This window comes from Zalophus californianus, chromosome 4 (genome assembly GCF_009762305.2).
Source record: "Zalophus californianus isolate mZalCal1 chromosome 4, mZalCal1.pri.v2, whole genome shotgun sequence".
In the NCBI taxonomy this organism is placed as follows: Eukaryota; Metazoa; Chordata; class Mammalia; order Carnivora; family Otariidae; genus Zalophus; species Zalophus californianus.
This window is the reverse complement of record NC_045598.1, coordinates 52005422-52028437: the sequence shown is the minus strand read 5'-3', so window position 1 is coordinate 52028437 and position 23016 is coordinate 52005422. Positions and strand designations below refer to the sequence as shown.

The following is a 23016-nucleotide window of genomic DNA, read 5'->3' as shown; positions in this document are numbered from 1 at the left end:
AAGATACTGAGAAAGTGACTCAAAGTCTCAAGCAAGATTCAAACTCAGGTCTGTTGGTTTCCAAACCTATGCTTTTAACTACCATATTACACTCATGGAGTGAATATAAATGTTCTAAGATGGGGTGCCTGGGTGGCTCAGTCCATTAGCAACTGCCTTTGGCTCAGGTCATGATCCCAGGGTCCTGGGATTGAGCCCTGCATCGGGCTCCCTGCTCAGCAGGGAGTCTGCTTCTCCCTCTGCCCCTGTTTGTGCTCTCTCTCTTGCTCACTCTCTCAAAAAAATAAAATCTTTCAAAAAAATAATAATTGTTCTAAGATGAGTAAGATGCCAATGGGCTCAAGATATCCAGCCAAATGCCAGTAATCTTGCTCTCAGATTCTGAGAGTTCTGCCTCTGTCCCCTCAATAGGCATTATGGTATCTCAACACCATAAGGCACATGGTCGTGCTTTGCTATTTAATATCTTCTGGGGGGAAAAAAAAAGATCTCCTGAAAATCATCTTGCTTTCCCTCATCCAAATTAACGATGTCGAGCTTACTTATTTACCTCGGATGGATCCTGGGCTCAGCTGACCCTGCTTAAGATTTGAAATTACAGTTCTTGAGTACAAGGATTTTAAACCTAGCACAGACGACATTTTGTCTTCTAGCTGGGACATCCAAACAAAATACAGTACCTTCTTTTAAAAAAAAAAAAAGTCTATTTTCTTTCTGAAAATGGAAGAGCATTTTGCAGTTAAGGAAAAAAAAAGACATCAAGAAAACAGTGGCTTATTTTGCTTTAATATCCCGAAATACCTGTGTGGGACTATGTTGCAAAACAAGGCAGGAATCTGTAGACGAGTACGTCTCACTCTGAGGAAAGAACTGATTGGAGAGAAGGCACGAGAAATTGCATTTTGCTGGATCACATGTAAACAGTTACTGGGGAAAGAATTCACCAAAGAGAAGGGGGTTTGCGCTGTCATTTCATCGGCACATCGTAAGCATGAGAAATGGCCTCACTAGCTGCTGCTCAGCCTGCGCCTCACTTTGTAGTGAACAGAAGCTGGTGCTAGGGAGACAAATGCCTGCACAGCAGCAGGGCCTAAGGGCACAAAAAGGGAGTGACATTAGCAAAAGCCCCTGGGTCCACGTTCTCTTTCCCACGGGGCATCTCAACAGGCAATGTCGCACTAATGTGCCATTCATCAACAACTGGTTAGTGGAAAAACCAAATCCTACAAAGCCTGGGTGGATACATTTTGTCCGTGTCCATGCTCTTCAATCAGATGACTTGGCGGGTCCTGGGGAAGAGGGACGCACCGCATCCGGCCTGTCTTCTTAGGTGATAACGGTGGGCGCAGCGCGTCCTGTCCTCTCCTGGAGTTGGGACACCTTCAGAGCAATGGAAATAAGGGGGGCCAACATGACCTGAGGGAGACACAAAGAGAACCTTTTCCATTACTTTCTCTAGACACAGAGCCATAGCTCCCGCCCTCAGATGGCCTCCAAGACCCACATGTCTGACTGCCTCCTCCCACATCCCAAAGGTTCCTCAAACTCTGCAAGTCTAAAGCACAAAGATGTGTTCTTTCCCCTAAAATCTGCTTCCAGCATTCCCTATCTCAGTGACTCAACACTGCAGTCTACCATCTAAAGCTAACGAACAACTAAGAGTAACTCTTGACCCCTTCTTCTCCCACATTCCCCTTGTCCAATCTATTAGCCAGCCTAAGTGGCTTTTACCTTCTATGTATCCCTCAACGTGCGCCATTTCTCTCCAACCTGGGGCCATAGATCTCGCTAAGTCAACGTTCTCTTTCTTACCTGGAACAATGGTGCTTCTACTTTCACTTCTGCATCCTCTAATTTGTTGCCCACCCTGTCCCCAAAGAGATCTTCTCAAAATGCAACAACACTACCCTCCCAACTACCTCTCACTTAGGGAGAAAAATAAAAGAATTCTGCTGTTGCAGGATAATATAATGTAAATATTTTATAAATATATTTATAAATATAAATATTATTTAATTTTTTAATGAAAATTGTTTTAAAAAACCACTTATCTAGCTAAACTGCCCGCATTACACATGAGAAAACTGATATCCAAAAAGATGAAGTGATTTAACCAAATGCCTCAAAGGCAGAGCCAAGAGTAGTTCATTTTCTACTGCCCACCGTTGCTTTCCCTCCTCTTAATCTCCACCAACTCATTATTCCTGGGTGAAAGCTGGAGAAGCAACTCCACGTGCTAACCACACCACCTGCCATTCCCCCTTGGGGCTCCAACAGTTCCAGAAAGTGCTGAGGCCAAGGCCCAGCGGCTCCAGAGTAAGGGAAGGTATCTCCTAGCTGGAATGGTGACACATCCCTGCACTGCGGGCACCTCACCCCCTCCCTCCCCACTTCCCTCCCACCTCCTGAGGACTATGGTTCAAAGAAACGTACCTTTCGTTCATTCATTATGTCTACCACGTCCCTGATATTAAGACAAAAGAACACAATTCCCTTCTTCTTTTCCTCTTGCTCTATTATACTGTGGGTCTACAACGCAGACACCACTGCCTTTGGTTTAAGTTTTAGGGATACCTATAGCACAACAGAGATCTGGCAATGATTGAAACTGGAGTCTAGCCACGGTAAAAAATGTAAAAGGGAAGCGTCCTCTCACAGAGCTCCCTCTTTTTGTAGTAAAAACAACTATAAGAGCCACACTTTCTCCAAAGGTAATCCTATGTGCCAGGCGCAATGTTTAGAATTTTGCATCCCTTGTCTCCTTAAATCCCTACAGTAACTCGAAGCAGTAGGTAATATTCTACCAGAAACCAAGGCTCAGAGTACGGAAACGACTTACCCACAGACACACAGCTACTCAGGCGGCAGGAACTGAATTGAAAACAAGATCTTTCTACATCCAAAATTTATGCTCAGAACCGCTATGCCAAGGCTTTTCAAGTGAGTATCCTCGGATTTTAATTAGGTGTTAGAAGAAAAAAAGCTTTGTGGAATAACAAGTACAGTGAAATGCCACTTAAGCAGGTGTCTCCACTGTGAGTTTTCTCAGAGCCCTTAAGGTACAGTGTGTGTTATGAATCCTGAAGAAGGGGTTAAGGGACCACAACAGCTCCTATACTCTTTTGGCTGTGGATCTCTCAGGGAGCATTTGTCAAGCCCATTGTGTGAGGAACAAACAAGGTGAAAGTCCCCTGTGTGTCACTGCCTCCCCTTGGCTCCTCCCCTGGGGTGGCTGTCCTCCAAGCTGTCTGCCCCACCCCTGGCTCCAGGGTCCCTCCTCACTCTGAAAAACTTCCAGAGACCCTTTGGGTAGGGCTGGGAGCCCAAACCACCAGGCTGCAAGTCTGCAGACTCTCCCACATAGACCTTTGTTGCTGGGTCATGAAACTCTCTGCCCCAGCACCAAATCTAGAACCAGTGTGTGCTCTTCCAGAACAGGCGATCAGACCAAGCAAAGAGACCAAGCAAAGCGGCAAATGACCAGTGACAGACCAGAACGCCAGAAGAGGGGCCGATTGAAAGATTAGTTATCCTGACTCTGCTGCTCACCAGGCACGTGACCCTATTAGCTGCCACTTAACCTTTCCCTGTTTCTTTACTGTAGGAGGGATAATAATAGAGTCTACCTCATTTGAGACTTCAGTGAGTATATCCATTTGGGTAATGGGTTTAGAACAGAGCTTGGCACAGAGAACATACTGAGATAATGGTTAGCTATCACTGTTGTTATGAGGTACCGAAGGAAACATGGAGTAAAGCGAACACACATCTGACTGCTGCAGAAACGGGTTGTAATAACACAGACTCTGTACAACCACTATCATTCCCTCCAACAGAAAGGACTAAGTCGTCAGGACACAGGGCTTGGGCATTACCTGGGGGTCCTGGTAGATCTTGGCAGCGTCCTTCTCATAGCTGTCGATGTACAGTCGAATGGTGGCCCCTGCACTCCCCGTGCCGCTCAGTCGAAAGATGATGCGAGAACCATCCGCAAAAAGGAGCCGCAAGCCCTGGAGAAGGTAAGCAGAGATGTGTTACCCACTTGCTGGAAGGGAAACCAAAGGCTGGCAAATTACAAGGGGTTTGTCTGGAGATCAAATTTCATCCATACTTGATCAATCGGAGGATTAGATCCTTGATAAACAGCAGCAGTTAAGCCCCATGAGTCGGCCGTGGTCGGCCTGTCACTGTGTCCGGCCAAAGGGGGCTGAGCTCATGGGCGGGGGGGTGGAGTGGAGCATGCCCAGGGTCAGGTGGGAGATGTGATCCGGGGCGCAGTGGTGCTGGATGACACAGGGCTGCCCTCCCCTCCCCTCCCCACTCCCCTGTAATTTATGGACTAACCATTCCAGTTTGAAGCCTAATAAATAGGTCAACAAATAAGTCACTAGGTGCAGAAATTGGATCCCCAGATCAGGAGGAAAACATGTACAGAACGGGCTGAAACCAGAGCAGAAGAGATTCCAGACAAATGAGAGGAAGAACTCTTTGCAAAACACCAACAGAGAGCCTCAAACAGAGAACATGAGGCCACACGCCCCAGAAGCAGCCAGCTATCCCAACCTAGCAAGCAGGACCCAGTGATCACTCTCCCCTCAATGCCTGAGGACTCAAAGCAGGGTCCCTGTGGGCGCCGTGCCAAACCCATGGCCCCAACCCCCTGCTGCCTTCTTCTTTCCCTCCCTGGCACCATCTCTTGTCCTCAATAATCTTCTTGCTTCAGGGGATTTGAGGTTGAAGACTCTTGGGTAGATATTCTTCCACCTGAGCTAGGAAGGGTCCAGTAAGACAGTTACCTGAGAACTCTCTAGGCTTTATGAGCCTGTCATTCTTCTATACAAAAAACTTCACATAAAGTCAAAGACCAACCAGAAGGAGAGACACTGCTCCTCAGCTGCTATTTGTCACCAAATCCCGTTCAGTGTTTAATCGTGCCATTCAGCAGTGAAGACAGCAGATGAAATGCATGCAGTAACTTCCCGATTCCGTCATCACAGGGAGGATACCGTTAACTCCCATTTACCATTTCTTACTTCTAGGAACACACCAGGTTGGTCTATCTCTCCACAGCTTCAGCTTGAAGCTTCTAAATTCTTTCCACTTGATGGCAGATGCTATACCTACTTTGGAAGATTCCCCCTCCTACCTGGCCTTCCAACTAAACGCTCAGACTCTGATTATAGAACGTGAAACTGTTGAGTTCTTCCTCGCAGAGTGCAGAGAGCAGCAGCCGTGCTCATGCCCACACCCTTCCCACACACACCTCAGCTCCCCCCACCCCACAGACGCTGGGTGCAGCGCAGAGTTGGGGGTCACTTTCCCTAATCGCCTGTTTCCTCTGAAGGCTTCTCTACAAAACTTCTGCTCTGCTACCCTGTGGACCCCACCCTGCCCTCTTCCATACCCACCTCCTACTCTACCTATTCTACCCCTGGCCTTTTTCTAATTATCTCAGACGTTGCTTACAATCATCGTACTGCACCCAGAATTCCCACAGAGGGTGAACAGGCATGGGGAAGAAAGCCCACTGGGCTAGTATCTTGAGGATGGGAGACTCCTGGCACTGAGGGTCGCTGTGGCCACGCTCCAGCCGCCCGTCCACCGCCTGCTCTCCAGAGAGACACTAAATCAATCCTGCGGTCCATCTACTCCAAAGCTGTTAGCTGCTTTGAGAAGGACTGGGCCAAAAATCTGGGTCTGTCAGATTTTTGAGAAAATCTGAGAAAGCAAACTGGAAAGCTGTAAAAGAATTTTACATCTCCTTCTTTATTATCTCTGCCTCTAAATTATTAGTGGTGAGTCCAGCCTGTGACAACAGCAGAACCAGAGAGAGGACCCCGGGGCCTTGGGTGTTTGTGAGAAGCCTGTGCAAGGGCCGACCCAGTCTGCAGCCTTAGGTCTCTGGCACCCAACGAGGGAAACCCTACCAGCTCTGTCCCCACCCAGACATGGTCCAGGTTCTCAACTGTGATGTCTTGCTGTGTTAGGACTGGCGGCATGTCATGTGCTGCGGATAGTAACAGCTACTGTTTCTAAGTCTGGAACGCCTCATCAGTTCTTCTTTTTTTTTTTTTTTTTAAGAAATCAGAATATACCAGAGAAAGGTCTATGATAATGTCACTCTCGTGGCTGGCATTCTGCTATCATCTCCTGAGAGAAAAAAGGGGATTGATATCTATGGCTATAGTTCACCTTTTCAGCTTTAGATTCTAGGGCTCCTTTCTGCACATGCATTCAACACAATGTCTTGCACAGGATTCTGGAGGATATAAAAAGCCTCTGGAGCGGAGGCTAAGAATCCCAGAATGAGGGCATAGGGGAGTACACAGAACCAAGGCAAATCCCATTTTCCCTACGAGTATATATGCAAGTTATGTGTGACCCAGCAGAAAGCCAGCAACTGTAGAAACAAATGGTAGCAAAGGAGAAATGATCAAGTGGCCTTTTACTTTCTTCTCTTGAGATTTCAGAGATGAAGCTCTGAGGCCTCTCTCCCAATACACATAAATCTATTCCTACCTGATTCCTTGAAATGCTTCCATCCACTGGATCACTGTATTCAAAGTTATCAATTTTCTCCAGAGTGTAAACTTTGTCACCCACTGAGAACTGTTTCCCCACGAAGGAGCGATCAGATATCAGGGCCTCCAAGTCTTTCATCATTTTTTTGGCACCCTCAGCCTCCACCTCCTCATAATCATACCTGCAAGAAGTCACAAAGGTGGGGCCCACACACTGACTTCGGATCACCCCGAGGTAGATTACACCTTCTTCATCATTTGTTTGGCCCTTCCCACAAAACCCCCTAACTTCAGAAAAAGCTGGCAAAACGCTGTGCTTGTCCGTGTCTGGGGAGGGAGCAGGTCAGGGATGAAAGGAAGGCTTTGCAGGATTTCAGGGAAGGGTTAGGAGCTTCTGAATAAGCAGAAAACTCCCATCTTGGCTTTTCTACAGAATAAGCTCTAGAAGCTTCAAAGGCTTTTGAGAGATTCTATCTAACATTTAATCACTGCCTCCAGAGGAGGTAGAAATAAATGCAATGTTATCTCTAGAGGATGCTGCATCAAGAAGCACATGAGTCAGGCACTTCTCTTTCAAACTCCTAGAGCTTCTTTGGGATAAATGCTGGGACAGTTCCCAGTCTGGGACCTGCCTGAGGCTGCTGAGATTTTGGTGAAGGAGAGTTCCAGTCTCCACAGGAGCTTCCTAAAGTGAGGCCAAGTTTTCACTGACCAGATAGAAGGGGCCAAACCCTAACTCCTTACATCTGAAACACCTCTGTCCTTTCATTGAGGGTGGATTCTGGTCCAAAGTGCTTTGGGTTCACCCTGACGGAGAAGGCCTGGTGTAGACACAAAAGGGTCAAAGCAAAAAAAAAAAAAAAAAAGAAAGAAAGAAAAGAAAAAAATCACAAAAGAAATTCTATGGCTTTTATTATTACTCCTAGAATTGTTCTTGACTTCTTTCTTATGAGGTTAAAGACTCTGACAGGTGGCTTTTCTTGACCTAGTGGCACACACCCTCTTGAGAGAGTTATTTTTTAGAGGCTCAAGACAGCAGAGTCTATATTTATTTGTGATAGGAAACAAATATGATATGTGCAAGATGACACCTTTGAGACATGAGAAATACTGGGGAATTAAGGCCAACCTGTTCTAGCTCCAGGATTCTATGAATCAAGGACAACAGTCCCCTTAATTTTGAAGTCAGCTCTTTCCCCTAGTTAACATGATAAACAGCAAGAAATTACAACCAGGTGTTTGTGCTTTACATCTGTGACCTTTGGGCATCTGAGGGAAGTGTTCTACAAATCCGAGGCACAGAGAGGCATAATGGAAAGAATCTGGACTTCGGCATCGGAACAAGCTATGAATCTAGCTTCTATCGCTTACTAACTGTGCAACTATGAGCAAGTGGCTTCATCTTGAAGAATCTCAGTTGCCTTATCGCTAACTGTTTTGAGGCTGATATGAAACAATGCGTGCAAAGTGCCTAGCACTTTTGTTAAGTAAATGGAGGGTAGGATGGAGTCTTAACTAGAAATGCAGGTTCTAGGGACTTTATTTGCAACAGCTGGTTAGCAGGTATCTGAAATTAATACAAATATGTTAAAATGGTTTTTAGATGGAGGCTTTTAACTGATTCCAGAGTGACCCCTTCTCTGAACAAACCCTCCCAACCTTATTCCATTCTGGCTACTATTCAGTTGTTACCTCGTTCATTTATTCATTCAAAGCATGTTTATGGTGTCACGAGGAGTGAGGTGTTTGGTGATACCATGAAGCACAGAAACAGACGTGGTCCTGCCTGCATGATATTCTAGGCTCTAGAGAGTTCATGACTGCTGTTCTGATTTATCAGGTTTTTCGGTTCTTAGAAGGCAGAGATTCTTGCCTTCCTTCCCAGGGCTCCTGCTGCGGTACCACGTGACAGTTATTACTTATACCTTCCTCAAAAGAATGACCTGAAGCAGGAAGACAGCAATGAACTTCTCTAAAGTTGATAAAAGGATTCTGAGTAAGGAGGCTGAGTTGCTTAAGGTTTAATTCTTGCTTGACTATCCAGAGATCATGGACTATTCAATCTGTGACATAGTTTTTTAATTCTCTAATTTAACTCAACCTATTTTATAAAAAAGGCAACTGAGGCCCAAAGAAATTACATCTATGCATTTCTTATCGACAGGCACTTCATCTACTCTCCTTTTTCTCATATTTCCTTTCAGTAATTAGAATAGTGAGATCTAGGAAAAATTTTGTTAGATTTTTACACTTACTGGGGGAAAGGCAAATTGGAATTAGTGGAAAGCACTTCTCAAAAAAAAATATTAATGCCTTTTAAAAATAGAAAGTATGCGTGGCAAAGAAGAATTACTACATATTCTAAGTATTTTGTTCACTGCTGAATCCCCAGCGCCTGGCAGAAAGTAGGCACATAGTCAATATTTATTGAATCAATGAATGAAGTATTGACAAGTATGCAGCCTTTAGGGACCTATTTTAATGAGTCAGAAAAGTTGATTTAGACTAAGCATAATTGTTTCCATAATTTCAGGAAAAAAAAAGTTTCCATACTTTGAGTGCCCCAGAGTTTATAAAACACTTTCAGACTCATATTTCATTTAATCCACTCAATGGCAGTCTGTTATTTCCATTTCTACAAATGGGAAAAAAAGAGTACAGTTTTCTGTTAGAGAGAGGTTAAATGACTTCCCAATCCACTAAGGGGCAGAAATAAAATTCTAATCTATTCTTCTGAATCCAAATCCAACTCAATTATCATGTCCACCTGCAGGTACATTTAAAAGGTTTACAAAACATTTATTCTAATATGTTAACTAAATTTTTAAAGCATCGTTCTTTATGGCTAACATAAAAGGTGACCCTAACTGAATTATTTTAAAATCCCTCAATTTGTAGAGGCTAGATGAACTAGGGTTTTACTAGCACTTGAGAGACAGGAAAAAATCTGTACACATGAGAACTCTCTGCCCACTTCCCCACCCTACCTCCGTACCCCAGCCAGGCTGTGACTTACCTGGTGAAGAAATTCCGGCCATACTTCTGCCAGTGATCTTTGAGAATGTCCTCCACACTCTGTTTGCGGGTGGCTAGAATGGAGAGCCAAGCAAGGACAGCCCAGAGTCCATCCTTCTCACGGATGTGGTCAGAACCTGGCCAACGGGCAACAAGCAGCTATGAGAAACATGATTTCTCCAAAATATTTGGGAATAAACTCAACAGTAAACATGTAGACCCAAATCCAACAAGTCATAAAACTTGACTGAGGAACTTGAATACATGGAAGGAACCACATATGGAACAAAGCAAAGCAACATAATATTGGAAAGAAGCTGATATTTGCCAAAGTGATTTAGATATTTATGGCAAATGCCAATAAAAGTGTCAATGGAATAATTTGGTGGAACTTGATATATCAATTATAAAGTATAAATGTGAGCAGAAAAAAAACAAACAACATGACCATTATAAATATTCAATAATTAAAAGCCTGGCAGCTTAGTGGAACAAAAGAGAGCACTTAAAAAGAGACCCAAAACATATGTGACTTGAAGATATGATAAGGGTGTCACTTCAAGGCTGTAGGAAAAGAATGAATTACTTTTTAAGTAGTATTTAGATATCTAGCTAGACAGTTGGAAAAAATTCAGTTTATTCCCCTAAAAAACACCATACCAAAAAGATTTCCAGAGAGATTATACATTCAAATATAAAAATTGAAAACCTTTAAATCCTCGAAGATATATATAAATAAAAGATATATACAGTATAATATAAATATACAATATAAGTGTAATAGAAAATATATATAAATATATTTTTTAAGTCTTGGGGATGGCAAATACAGGTAAATTCAGAATTCATAAAAGAAAAAAAACTATGTATTTGTCTACAAAAAAATTATCATTTCTATTAGCAAAATAGCTATAGGTAAAAGTAAAAGGCCATTGGCAAACTAAAAAAAAAAAACCACTATATAAAGTAGATGTTTAATGCAACTCAATATAGAAAAAATTTACATATTAATGAGAAGCAAAACTTCAACAGAAAACAGGCAAGGATATAAACAGACAATCACCGAAGAATAAATACAGGTACCCAATTACATAAGAAGCTAGCATTATTTTTTAAAAAACAAATTAAAATGAAAACCACAATAAGAAACTGCTACTTGCTTGACAAATGGCCACAGATTTTAAAATGAGAACACCTAGTATCAGGAGAGGTATAAGGGAAATGGGTTTCCAGCACGCCACTGAGGGGAGAGGTACAATCTTCTGGAGAGCAATTTGGCAAAAAGTATCAAAGCCTTAAAAATGGACCCACTTGTGGATCCAGCAACTCCAATCTAGGACATCTTTCTTTAACCAAGAGGGGTTTGGTTAAATCAACTACGGCACATCTGTCCCCTTCTAAGGTACTTGCTAAATCTTTACCAAAACTAACAAACTGGCTCCTCTGGATGTGCTTACGTGCATGGAGACCCTTTTCCAAGAAACTGATTTGGGACACAACTCTCCTTTTTAGCCCTTATCTCCCTTATTCTAAAAACGAAACAAAACAAAACAAACACCACACATGGACCATACTGAGCGCTACTTTCTGACTTCTGAATAGGACTCAGTACAATCCCTCTCCCATAATGCTTTGACATTATCATGCCTTGAATTCTTTATGTGCCTGTGTGCCCTTCTTGACTTCCCACTGGGTCTTGTTCTTCTGAGAACATCAGAGTATCTCACAATGCTGGCTATGTAGTAGGCATGAGTTAAGTTTGTTTCCTTCCTCTTTTCATCCTTTTAGACCCAACTCATATGTCCTCTCCTGTCTGGGACTAGTTCCCAGCTTCCCTAGGCAGTTACGAGCTATGCCCTCTTTCTTCTCCCACAGCGACCTGCTCTAAACCTCTGCTGTGGTACCATACTCCTTGATCATCTATTTATGAGTCTTTCACCCCACTTCTGACCTATTTCTTAGAGACATCTCTTACTTATCCTTATAACTAAGTCTGGTGACTAGACTAGCACATGGAATAGGTAAACAACTATACAGGAGTGCAATGAATGAGTTTATCAGTTAATCAATCTACAATATTTTCTCTTTTTGGTTCATAAAAACAATTTTTTTTCAAAAGATCTTCTCTTCAATAAAATAGCACTTTTAGAAACCATAGTTCTCAGAACCTGGAAGCTGACAAAACCTGGAGATGTTTGGCAATACTTTTAGCACTTTATGTAACAAATTTTTGGTTTACCTAATTTCTTTATCTATGGACTTTTATTTGCCTGTATTGCTATCTCAAGGAACAGAAATTAGCTCTCTGGCCCTTACAGTGTTTGCAAATGATGTTTTGGCAATAGTTCACCCTGAGCAGCAAGATTCTGGCAGCTTTCCCTATATACTGAGAATTCGTGACAAAAATATACAGCTTGGAATTATTTGTCTGGCTCCCATGGGTATTTTTCTTCCTTCCTTCCTTTTTCTTTTCTTTTTCTTCTTATTTTGTATTTATTTCTTGAGGCAGACTGAAAGCATAAGGGGCAGTGTCCCTTTGTGCTTTTCCTGTTCTAAGTATTCTTTTTCTTTTAGGAGGAAATGAAAATAAAATCTAAAAATCTTACCCAACTCTAACCAAGTTACTTGGAGATAACTAAATCACACACCTAATATCATCAACAAAATATCTGCCTTGGATAACATACACAAATATTCTATTCCATTTGCAAGGCCTCTAGTCTCTGGAAATTCTGACTACTCTCAGTAAGCATCTTCATATAATCAAAACTCTAGGTAACTCTAATACTCAGAAACTCTGGGTACACGTCTTTTTCTTTCTAAGATTTACTTCTTTTATTTTAGAGAGAGAGAGAGCTAGAACAATTGGGGGAGGGGCAGAGGGAGAGAATCTCAAGCAGACTCCCTGCTGAGTGCAGAGCCCAAAGTGGGGCTCAATCCTAGGACCCTAAGATCATGACCTGAGCTGAAATCAAGAGTCAGATGCTCAACCGACTGAGCCACCCAGGTGCCCCAAAAGTCTGGGTACATTTCATTTTCTTTAGGATTCTGATGAATGATGACAAGTTATGAGTAAAAAAAAAAAAAAAGGCAATGGTGTATGTGTGTGTGTTTAAAGTTGCTGCTTTTGCAGTCATGGCAGTTGTTTCAATGGAAGATGCTTTACATTTAAGAGTCACGAAAACTTGGGGCGCCTGGGTGGCTCAGTCGGTTAAGCATCTGCCTTCGGCTCAGGTTATGATCCCAGGGTCCTGGGATCGAGCCCCACGTTGGGCTCCCTGCTCAGCAGAGAGCCTGCTTCTCCCTCTCTCTCTGCCCCTCCCCCTTCTCGTGCTTGCACGCTGTCAAATAAATAAATAAAATCTTAAAAAAAAAAGTCACGAAACCAGAATTTGAAACTGTTATTTATTAACTTGATTTTCCAAGTCTCAGTTTCCTCGACCGTAAAATGGGGATAGTGTTACCTTTCTCACACAATTGTAAGACTTACTGTGATAGAGGTAGAAATATTTATGAACTGTTAAGTACTATATAAATGCAAAATACCATTATGGATAAGGAGAAAAATAAGAAACTTTTGAGGGGAAATGAGTACTTTCCACTACCTTATTAAGCTTTCAAAAATAATGTCTCTTAACTGTACACATTGGTGAAGAAAATGGAATATAACCCAGTACACTCTTCTCTGGGCAGTGACATTATAGTGTTTTCCTCTTCCTCCCTATCTAATTTTCCTATCATGACTGTGAATTCCTGGTATCCTTTCTTTTAACTTAAAAAAGGGGAAAGAATCCACGCTCCCATAATCGTGAGGAAAGGGAAATAGTGCCAGCACACACCCCTAGTCCAGGCTGATGCAAAGGCAGTGGTGGGCTCTGCACTGGGACTCTTCCTACCTGGTCCAGCACAGGGACTAACTGAGTGCCTGGGAATTCTGCCCCTTCAGCATCTTCAAGCACCTGTCACTTGACTTCGGCCTAATCAGCACCTTGTGATAAGTATAAACTCAGCTCAGTCAGGGCATACTCCAGGCCTCAGCCAAGAAAAATGTCAACCCTTGCTGAGGGAGCCAAAAGCTAACAGTTTGGGGATTAGGTTCCATTTACCAGTATGGGCATCTCAGGAGTGCTGGGCTCCTGCCTCTGCCAGGTGACAGGTCCGAGGATGGGGAAGTGGCAACTGAAAAAGAGCTACAGGGAGTTGTTTGAAAACACTTGCATTTGTCTGTCATGTCTCTCTGTCTTTCTGTTTCTCTACCTATCTTTAGCTCCCTTTTGGTCTTTTTTTTTTTTTTAAGATTCATTTTACCCATTTTAGAGAGAAAGAGTGGGGGAGAGGCAGAAGGTGAGGGAGAGAGAGAAACACAAGCAGACTCTGCTGAGCATGGAGCCTGACATGGGGCTTGATCCCGTGACCCTGAGATCAGAACTGCACTGAAACCAAGAGTCAGACACTCAACCAACTGCACCACCCAGGTACCCCTCCCTTTTGGTCTTCTAAACACATTATTCTCTCTGCCTGAAAATGTCCACTCCATATATATCTATTAGCCTGGCTGGCTAACATCTCCTGCAATTACTTTCAACCCCAACTCAGGACAGCTTTCTTGTTGCCCTCCATGCTCACCCTTACTCTATCATACCCCGTCTGTTCTTAACCCACCTCGACTCTGAGGTATATCCCTGGCTGGTGCCTAGCACGCCGTCCGTAAGGGTTGGCCCCAGGAATGGTCAGACCCCAGCTGACTGACTGGGAGGTGTAGCAGACCTGCTCTTTCCACAGTCTTGTCCTCTTTGGCTTTTACTGCACAAATGAACTTACTCTGAAAGGACAGGTAAACTCCTCAGGAAGCCTTTTCCAGATCACTCCAGCCTTCAGGGCCTCTTCCCCAGCCACCCGCAGACTTTCCCTTTAGCAGTGAACCGTGTATTGCCTTGTGACTGCCCCTGGAACTGTTTCCTTTGGAGGAACACAGTAAGTGCCTGATGGGCAGGGGCCGTGTCTTAACCCATACTCCATTGTATGCTCAACAACGACGAATCAGCGCCTACCATGTTCCAAGTACATGAGAAAACACCAAGATGAATAAGAAAACATGTTACTTGTCCTCACAGAGGAGCACAGACACAGAGGTGAGGGGGACAAACATGCAGGCAATAGTTTAACTGAGTTAGTTATAATGAGGTTGTCTGCCTAATTTTAGTGGGGTATTCAGCATACCCATATGGTGTTCTGTCTGGGAAATCTCCAGAGACGGGCTCTTCTAACTTTCCCATGGGGACTTTACCTACAGGAAAATGTACTCAAGAGCTGTGCAAATCAGAATGTGCAGAAAACCAGACAGAAAGTCTAATGCCCTATACCATAGAACCAGATTGTGCCCTGCCAATAAAGCTCCCAGGACCCCCTGTATTTCACCACCGATCACTTTGCACACTTGTAATTACCTGGCCAGGGTCTGACTTCTTGCCCCAAATGTGGACTCTACAGAGCCCTGCACGAGACCATATGCATCGTGCCCCCCAGAGCCTCACTCAGTATCTGGGATGCAGTTAAAGTTCAATAAACATTTGAGGAATGAGTCAATGAAAAGAAATACCAACATTAAAAACTTTTCCAAAGAAATTTGCAAAGCATCAGTGTTCAACTTCTTCAAGTCATCACTCCTGTAGGATGCATCATCGCTAAAACCTTTTAAAGATGAAACAGGAAAAACTGTTTCTTTAGGCCCGGCCAGATCATAATTTACTGGCATATTTCTATATGATACCACGTTCATCTTCAACGGTTTCCTATCCCTCTTTCTCAAGCCCCCCATTTTCCTGAGGAAGAGTTTCAAAAGCAGTGACATTCTATTCTATTCAGGACTTCACTTTCTATTGCCTTCCCAATTTCCCAACAAATTCAAGATGGGACAGAACACCACCTTGCCCTCTGCCATTGTGTGTAAACACATATATCATCATCCATTGTTAGGGGGGAAAAATAACTTTGCATCATGAGATCAACCAAAAATAATAGGTTCAGCCTGTCCAGTTCTGGTGCCCATTTCTGAGTCCCTTTACTCCGGCATCTGTAATGCTGATGTGTGAGCAAGTGTCCTAGCCTCTGTGGCTATGATAATCCTGAGAGGCCGTTGCTGTTCCTCCACCATGGACAGACTAATGTATGCTTGGTAACATTAGTAACATCATGGCTTGTGCTCTGAAATGCTGGTGGTTTACTGGGTAAGCCGGTTCTTCTGAAGTCTGACTCCTTCGCACCTCTTTGCAAGTAAACTTCTTTTCCTTTATAAAAGCTCATCTGTTCTCACAAAGATCTTGGGTCCCTGACTCTGGACTACGGAGTGGGAATGGTGTTGAGTCCCCACAAGAGTCGCAGACTGCTCGAAGAGGTAAAGTAAGGATTCTCCACTGAGGCAGATGTTTAAGTCGAACAGCACTGCCTGCCAACTATGATTCCAACAACACGCAGGCAATCACACCGAATGACTTTTAAAGTCTTTTCATTCCCAACACCAGGATTCTGTTTGTCTAACTGGAGGGTGCCAAGTGAATAGTGTATTCATGCACTCATTTATTCAACAAGTGTTTGCTGAGCCCCTACTCCATGCTGGCCTTTATAGGAGGCTCTGGGGATCTGATGGAGAATAAGACAGACATGATTCCTGTCTTCATGTAACTTACAGTCTAGTGGAGCCAACAGATGTTAATCAAGTAATCATAAGTAATTTTAAAATTACGGCTGTAATATATGCAACAAAGGAGAAGTACGTGTGTCATGAAAGCCAATAAGAAGGGGAGTGGACCCACAGTGGAAGGTTAGGAAGGCTTTCCTGAGAAACTGCCTCTGCTCTCACCTGGAAAAATACAGAAATAAATGACCCTATACTCAATGAAGCTACAGAACTGAAATACCGCAAAGCTTGTGTAGTCACTAATGTCCACCCTGAGAAACTCTATAAAGAAACTGTGGGAAGCACTCACCAGCAAGGGACTAGCAGGTGGAGATGAACTCCTCTATAAGCAAGGAGAGCAGAAGTTCAGTTAAATAACTTCAGCTGCTACTCACTCACAGCAGTATAGACTCAGAGCTATGCAGCTTGGTTTTCAAAATGGTTGTTTCAGAAGCATTACAGAACAATTTTCTTTTTTTCAAAGAGAAAGAGAGTTTGCGGATTATTCTCTTGATGCATTCTCTTTATTTTTTGTTTTGTTTTGTTTTTATTATGTTATGTTAATCACCATACATTACATCATTAGTTTTTGATGTAGTGTTCCATGATTCATTGTTTGTGTATAACACCCAGTGCTCCATTCAGTACGTGCCCTCTTTAATACCTATCACCAGGCTAACCCATCCCCCCACCCCCTCCCCTCTAGAACCCTCAGTTTGTTTCTCAGAGTCCATCGTCTCTCATGGTTCATCTCCCCCTCTGAATTCCCCCTCCCTTCCTACTATCTTCTCTTTTTTTAACATATAATGTACTATTTGTTTCAGAGGTACAGGTCTGTGATTCAAGTCTTACACAAAGGGAAGATAAAAGCATGGTTAGCACTTAGTATTTGAATGGGTTCATAAATAAATAAAGAGGAAAAAACTTTAACAAGAAATAATTTAAAGTCTAATGTCCGGGTTCAAATAAATCAATCCCTTAAATGTAAAGTGAACGACAAATTTTCTTGGCAAATTCTCCTGAGTAAAAACTTAAAGAGACTTAATTATCAACATTATATGGGCTAAACAGTATTAAGAAATGTCCTGAAAGCTAACATAAGTGAAAGTTATTTCCAAAAAAGCACAGGGCCCAGTTCTCTACAAATAATCATCCCACTCTAGTCTTTACTTCTCAGTTAGGTCACACCTGGATTTGGGCTCAGTTCTGGACATGACCTAAGAGAGGCAATGGTGAACTTGGAAGCATCGAGAAGCTGGTGCTGGGTATACAATGTGGAGTGAGGAATGAGCGGGGGAAGTAAGGATGGGTAGCTGGAGAGGAGAGGACCTGCAAGCTGCCTTCCAGTAGGTGAAGCCCTGTCACGTGAGAGGAGCCCCTTGTGCTATGCTGTCTCCAGGTGTGTTCCCAGCCAGTCCACATCAGGGACTCCTACATGGCTCCAGGCTTGGCACCCACCTTGCCCAGTGCTTCCCACACAGATCTGTGGGGCAAGATGTCACTAGATATACCACACACACACACAAAGACAGAGAGATGCAGCTATAACTATGTTTAGGTAAAACTGTACAAACATGATTCCTTATAATAGAATGTTTTGGAATCTTCAAATGCTAATATCATTACGAATATCCAAGGCAGAGAGCTGTGTTCCAAGTTTTCCAATCTCTGCTGAACTCAGAACCCTCTCCTGGAATTAGTATCCTTCCACACACCCAAACATCCCGGGAAACCTTGTTCTAAACTCTTTTCCCTTTCACTATGCTCAGCACTGATACAGGTGCAGGGGGTTAGGAAACCAAAGGTTAAGACATGGTCCCTGCTTTCAAAGACAGCTTCATCCATAGAAAAGAATGATTGAAAGCAAGCCTGCACTTGATAACATTGGGGGGGGCGGTAGTTCATGGAATAAGACCACCTCCATGGGTTCATGGGCATTCATCTGGTATCCCACGGAGTAACATGGGCATCATCCATATTTTGTGAAGCAGGATAGGGCTAAGCCTTGTATCCTCTGACCAAAGACACAAAACGTTGGGAAACCATCAAGTTTTCTTTGTGGACACTGTTCAATCCCAAGACGCATCCATCTTTCTTATATCCTCCAATTCTATCAAGTCAATTCATTCCCAAGGAACATTACCATTCCCTCAAGGACATTACACTTCTGAGAACTTTGTATATAGGTGTCTCAAATTTACCAGCTCATTCTACCCACCCTACCCCTGGACTTGTAGGAAATGAAATAAAATAAAATCAGCATTCTATTCTCTTGAACCAGGTATGAATTGCAACTCAGTTACAAGGCTTAGAGAAGGCTAGACTTCGATCTTTGCTTTGCTCTCGTACTGAAGGACCAAGATCAGTCCTTTTACTTCAAAATACTGGATAAAAAGACTAAAAGGAGAAGAAATTCAGTCAGCGAAGTACCTTGCAACCTGGCTGGAGACCAACACATGGAAAAGGGCCACATGCCTGAATGGACGTTTAGAAAGGTGAGACACTGACGTCGGTAGGGTGAGGCAGTAGGGAAGGTCATGGAAGTAGGATTTCAGGTCAGCATTTGGACAGGCAGAGAGGAAGGGGGAGAGCACAGAAAGTAGGGTCTAAGGGTCCTGAAAGGTCCCCTAGCCTACCACGTTCCCCTCCCTCATCATGTCTAACAATTTATGCAGACATCCTCATGGACAAGGACATATTTTTTTAAAGATTGATTTTTATTTATTTATTAATTTATTTTTTTGAGAGGGAGAGAGAGGGCACAAGCAGGGCGAGTGGGAGAGGGAAAAGCAGACTCCCCATTGCGCAGGGAGGCCGATGGCAGGGCTCAATCTCTAGACCCTGGGATCATGACCTGAGCCAAAGGCAGATGTCTAACGACTGAGACACCCAGGCGCCCCAAGGACATATTTTTAATTTCTTGATCACCTAGCAACTTCCCTCCACCCTAATGGCCTCCTTTCATTTAACCTTAATGAATCATAACTTGTTGCTACAGCAAACTTGGGCCTGTTAAAGAGAAAGATTTAATGCTGTGCTGCAACCTCCTTTTAAATAAAAAAGAAAAACTGACTCGCTCCACCATATTTCTTCCCAGAAAGGAAAACATTTATAAAAGTTTCCTTGGCCACGGAGGGAAGAAACATATGTTTATCACTCTGTTTAATCTCTACAGACTCAGTGACCGTGCAGCCCGAGGGGGCTCCCAAACTTCCTGTCTCGGTGGATGTGATCCTCTGAAAGTAAAATTAGCCCTCCTCGGCTAAGCACGCTCACGGCTTTTCAAATGTGTACACTTCATCAGGGTTGCTATAAATAAACTGCATCTCGATTTAGGACACATTGGCCACCGGTGCTATTTCAGTCCTGCCTTAGCAGTCGGAGCGTTCTGCAAGTCCTGTTTACAGGAAAGGAAACGGTAGCATGGGGGCCACGCACTTACCAGTCCCGAAGCTCTCCTCCCCACAAAGGGACAGTCTGCTTGCATCCATCAAATTCCCGAAAAACTTCCAGCCAGTTGGGGTCTCATACAAAGCGATCTTTGTAGCATGAGCCACCCTTCAAAGGCATGAAATCAAAGTTACATCACAGCAGGACTGTTAGCTTAGCCACGTGAGGGAGGGAAACTAGCAACCGTTATTGTAATCAACGGTCCCATTTAGCACTGCTCAGAGGTACACATAATTCTAAGATGGGTGGAAAATCGTAGGAGAAAACTTGTGCACAATGGGCTTTTATACGTGGAGTCAGAAGAGGGGGTAAAAGAGGAAGAAGGAAGAATTAATTCAGGTCACTGAGTTTAATATCTTAGAAGGAACAACAGTAGCAAAATGTACAAGGCTATTTTTGAGGCTATTTAAACCCAACATGTTTTGGATACAGACTGCATCTATCAGCATTCCATAAAGAACAAAAGAATGATGTTTTGATGCACTTCAAATCACAGAATCATAGAATATTGGGTCTAGGAGGTCACCATTTTACAGAAAAGGAAACAGGGTCTAGGATGTTATGTGACCAGCCTAAGGTCCCAGAGCCAAGATGACCAATGGCCTGCTATTCAGCTGCTGGGTCAATGCTCCTTTCATTTCACCAGAAGGCCCAGAAAGGACAGTGTCCAGGGGGTCTCCCATTTGTGCCAACTTCCCCACACGGCTCCCTGGTCCCCTGTCCCCTCCAACACATCTTTTACTCCTTCCTATATATCTGTAGACTAGAACCTTTAAATGACTTTTTTTTAAAGATCCCTTTCCCTCTAAAAAGGAAGACTAATCTACATTTCATTCACTGTTTTAGTAAGTTCTGCCTTCCAGAATGCTCGTCTTATTGCAAAGCAATGTCACATTTAGATTCTAACATCTGAAGAAAATTAAATCTATAAGCTTGAAAGCTGAAAGTACAATAAACTTTTACCTGGGTAATGAGTTATTTCCATTGTGATTCTATATGTGGATTATCAATTTTTCCAAAAACTAGAATTAAACTGCTCTTGGATGACACGGAAGTTATTTCAGGACCTGCTAGGTCTAATTACAACAGCCTGGCTGAAACCAGCTCAGAGGGTTTCAGCTGCAGGGCGTGGCGGCAGAAGCATCAGGTTCTAATTCTAGCTCTGATTTAGTTGTGAGGTCCTCAATAAGATGGCTAACCTCTCTGACCTTTGGGTTCCTCTTCTTTAGGATAAGGATTGCTGTGAGGATCAATTAAGACTATAAACCATTCTATGAATATTATCATTAACTTCTTCTTAGCTGAAGGGAAGTTAGCACAAATTGAGTCAACACATACCCCTCCCCCTTCTCTCCCCCACAGCAGGAAACTACTACATGGCCCAGTTGGGCCCAATTAGGAGCACTGGTTCTGGGTTCAAATTCTGACTCAGCCATCTACTAGCTGGGTGACCTTGGGAATTTACGTTACTTCTTTGTCCTTTCCCCACCTGTAAAGTGCGGTTATAGATAGCACTGACCTCATTAGGTTGGTTTGAGAATTAAATGATTTAAAACATAGAGTACTTCATGTCTAGCACAAGGCAACGTTCAATAAACATCAGTTATTACCAGAAGAACCTAGATATATCCATTCTGCTTTCTTCTCTGACCTTGACCTTTTATTTATTCACTCATTCCTAGCCATTCATTCAGCAAACATTTACTGGGCACCTAATATGTTCTAATTAACATTCTCCCTAGTCCTCATTTATTATGTATTATTTATATTTTTTAATTGTTTCAGATGCGGTCACACAAGCCACTTTAAAGCCTTTGTAAATGAGGGAATATATAATAAATAAACAATCAAATCTGAGATACCAAGCATTTATTGTCACTGGGTCCTTTCTCATAAAAACTAAATATAATTTTCCTTAACTATCTGAACTTTCTGTTTATTTGGATTTTGGACAAATGAACATATACTGTGTTTGTGTATGGATGGGCACACAGCGAGGGATGGACTTGGAAGTTCTTTGACATACTGATCTTCCTTCAAACTGCTCTTTCACTCAAACTCTGTGCACAACTGCTAAAGGACAGGGATGGTTCTCCAGAGTGATGTCATCAGTACTGTGGGGCTGCCATCCATTCATTTCTTCAGAAACATTCAGTCATTCCTTTTTTAAAGGGGTGTATGTGTGTATGTGTGTGTGTCCTACTATGTGCCAGGCATACCACGGTATATACTTTAGTGAGTAAGACAGTCTTTTCTCTGTAGAAGTTTATAGTCTAGCAGGGCAGACAGGTAAGCAAACAAGGTATTGGAACAGTGTGGTAAGTGCTGGAATGGAAGAAGCACAGGGTCGTAAGGAAGCACAGGGAGGGAACATCTAATCCAGAAAAAACCCACTCATTCCCTCATAAAATAAACACTTATATGTGGAACAGAAAAAACAAAAAAACCAACAAACCTACTCTTACATACAGAGAACAAGCTGGTTGTTGCCAGAAGGAGGTGGGTGAGGGGATGGTGAAACAGGTGATGGGGATTAAGAGGTACACGTCCCAGAGATGAAAAGCACAGCATACGGACCACATTCGGTAATATTGCAATAACACTGTATGATGACGGATGGGGACTCCACTTATTGTGGTGAGCACTGAGTAATACACAGAATTGCCTAATCAATGTTCTGTGTTTGAAACTAATAAAACACTGTATATTAATTATACTTCAATAAAAAATGCTTAATAAAATAAACAGCACATATTATGCCTCAGATGCCCTAGCTGCAAGGGGAGAAGAGCCTGGTGAGGGCCAAGGGAATGGAGACCTACCGGTCCAGGGCCCCACTCGTGGGCATGCTGCGGGCAAAGCCTCGGACCCCCGTTTGCTGGAAATACGGAATGCTGAAGATGTTGGCAGCAATGACAGCCACGGAGTCTGAAGGGTTCACAAAGAACCCATGCTTGCCCAGAATCATGTTTCGATCCTTTGAGAGAAGGGGGGATTCAAAGAAAGAGCTTTTAATCAAACTGCTGGAAAAAAAAAACAAAACTATCTTACATGGGGGAATAAAATTTTAAATTATAAATTTTAAATTAAATTTTAAATTAGATTTTAAATTATAGAACTGATACCTTTATTCATACTGGGTTCTAAACACTGGACTTTGTTTCTAATGGATCTGCACAGTACACCACTACACCAGAGGCGCCCCCATGCCAGAAAACTAAAACTGTTTTCAATTAAAGTGCAAGCACAAACTCCTTCTGAACCAAAAACTCTGTTCTTCCTCCAGAGGCCAGCTGACTTTAACCTCCCAGACCTTTTCCAAACTCTGGAATCAATCACCTCTCTCCCAAAGGA

General features: G+C 43.0%; 1 protein-coding gene across 2 annotated transcripts in view; it reads right to left on the bottom strand.

Annotated features, from left to right (window-relative positions):
* Nucleotides 1–763: 763 nt before the first annotated feature.
* Nucleotides 764–23016, bottom strand: part of PGM1 (phosphoglucomutase 1) — a 60542-nt gene continuing 38289 nt past the window's right edge. For both annotated transcript variants that reach the window (XM_027617354.2, XM_027617345.1), the window contains exons 6-11: nt 22485–22639; nt 19655–19770; nt 9538–9673; nt 6520–6703; nt 3876–4010; nt 764–1416 (exon numbers count right to left, since the gene is read on the bottom strand). In XM_027617354.2, the coding sequence (XP_027473155.2) occupies nt 1327–1416; nt 3876–4010; nt 6520–6703; nt 9538–9673; nt 19655–19770; nt 22485–22639 (816 nt within the window). In that variant the 3' untranslated portion in view covers nt 764–1326. The remainder of the gene's footprint in view (nt 1417–3875; nt 4011–6519; nt 6704–9537; nt 9674–19654; nt 19771–22484; nt 22640–23016) is intronic.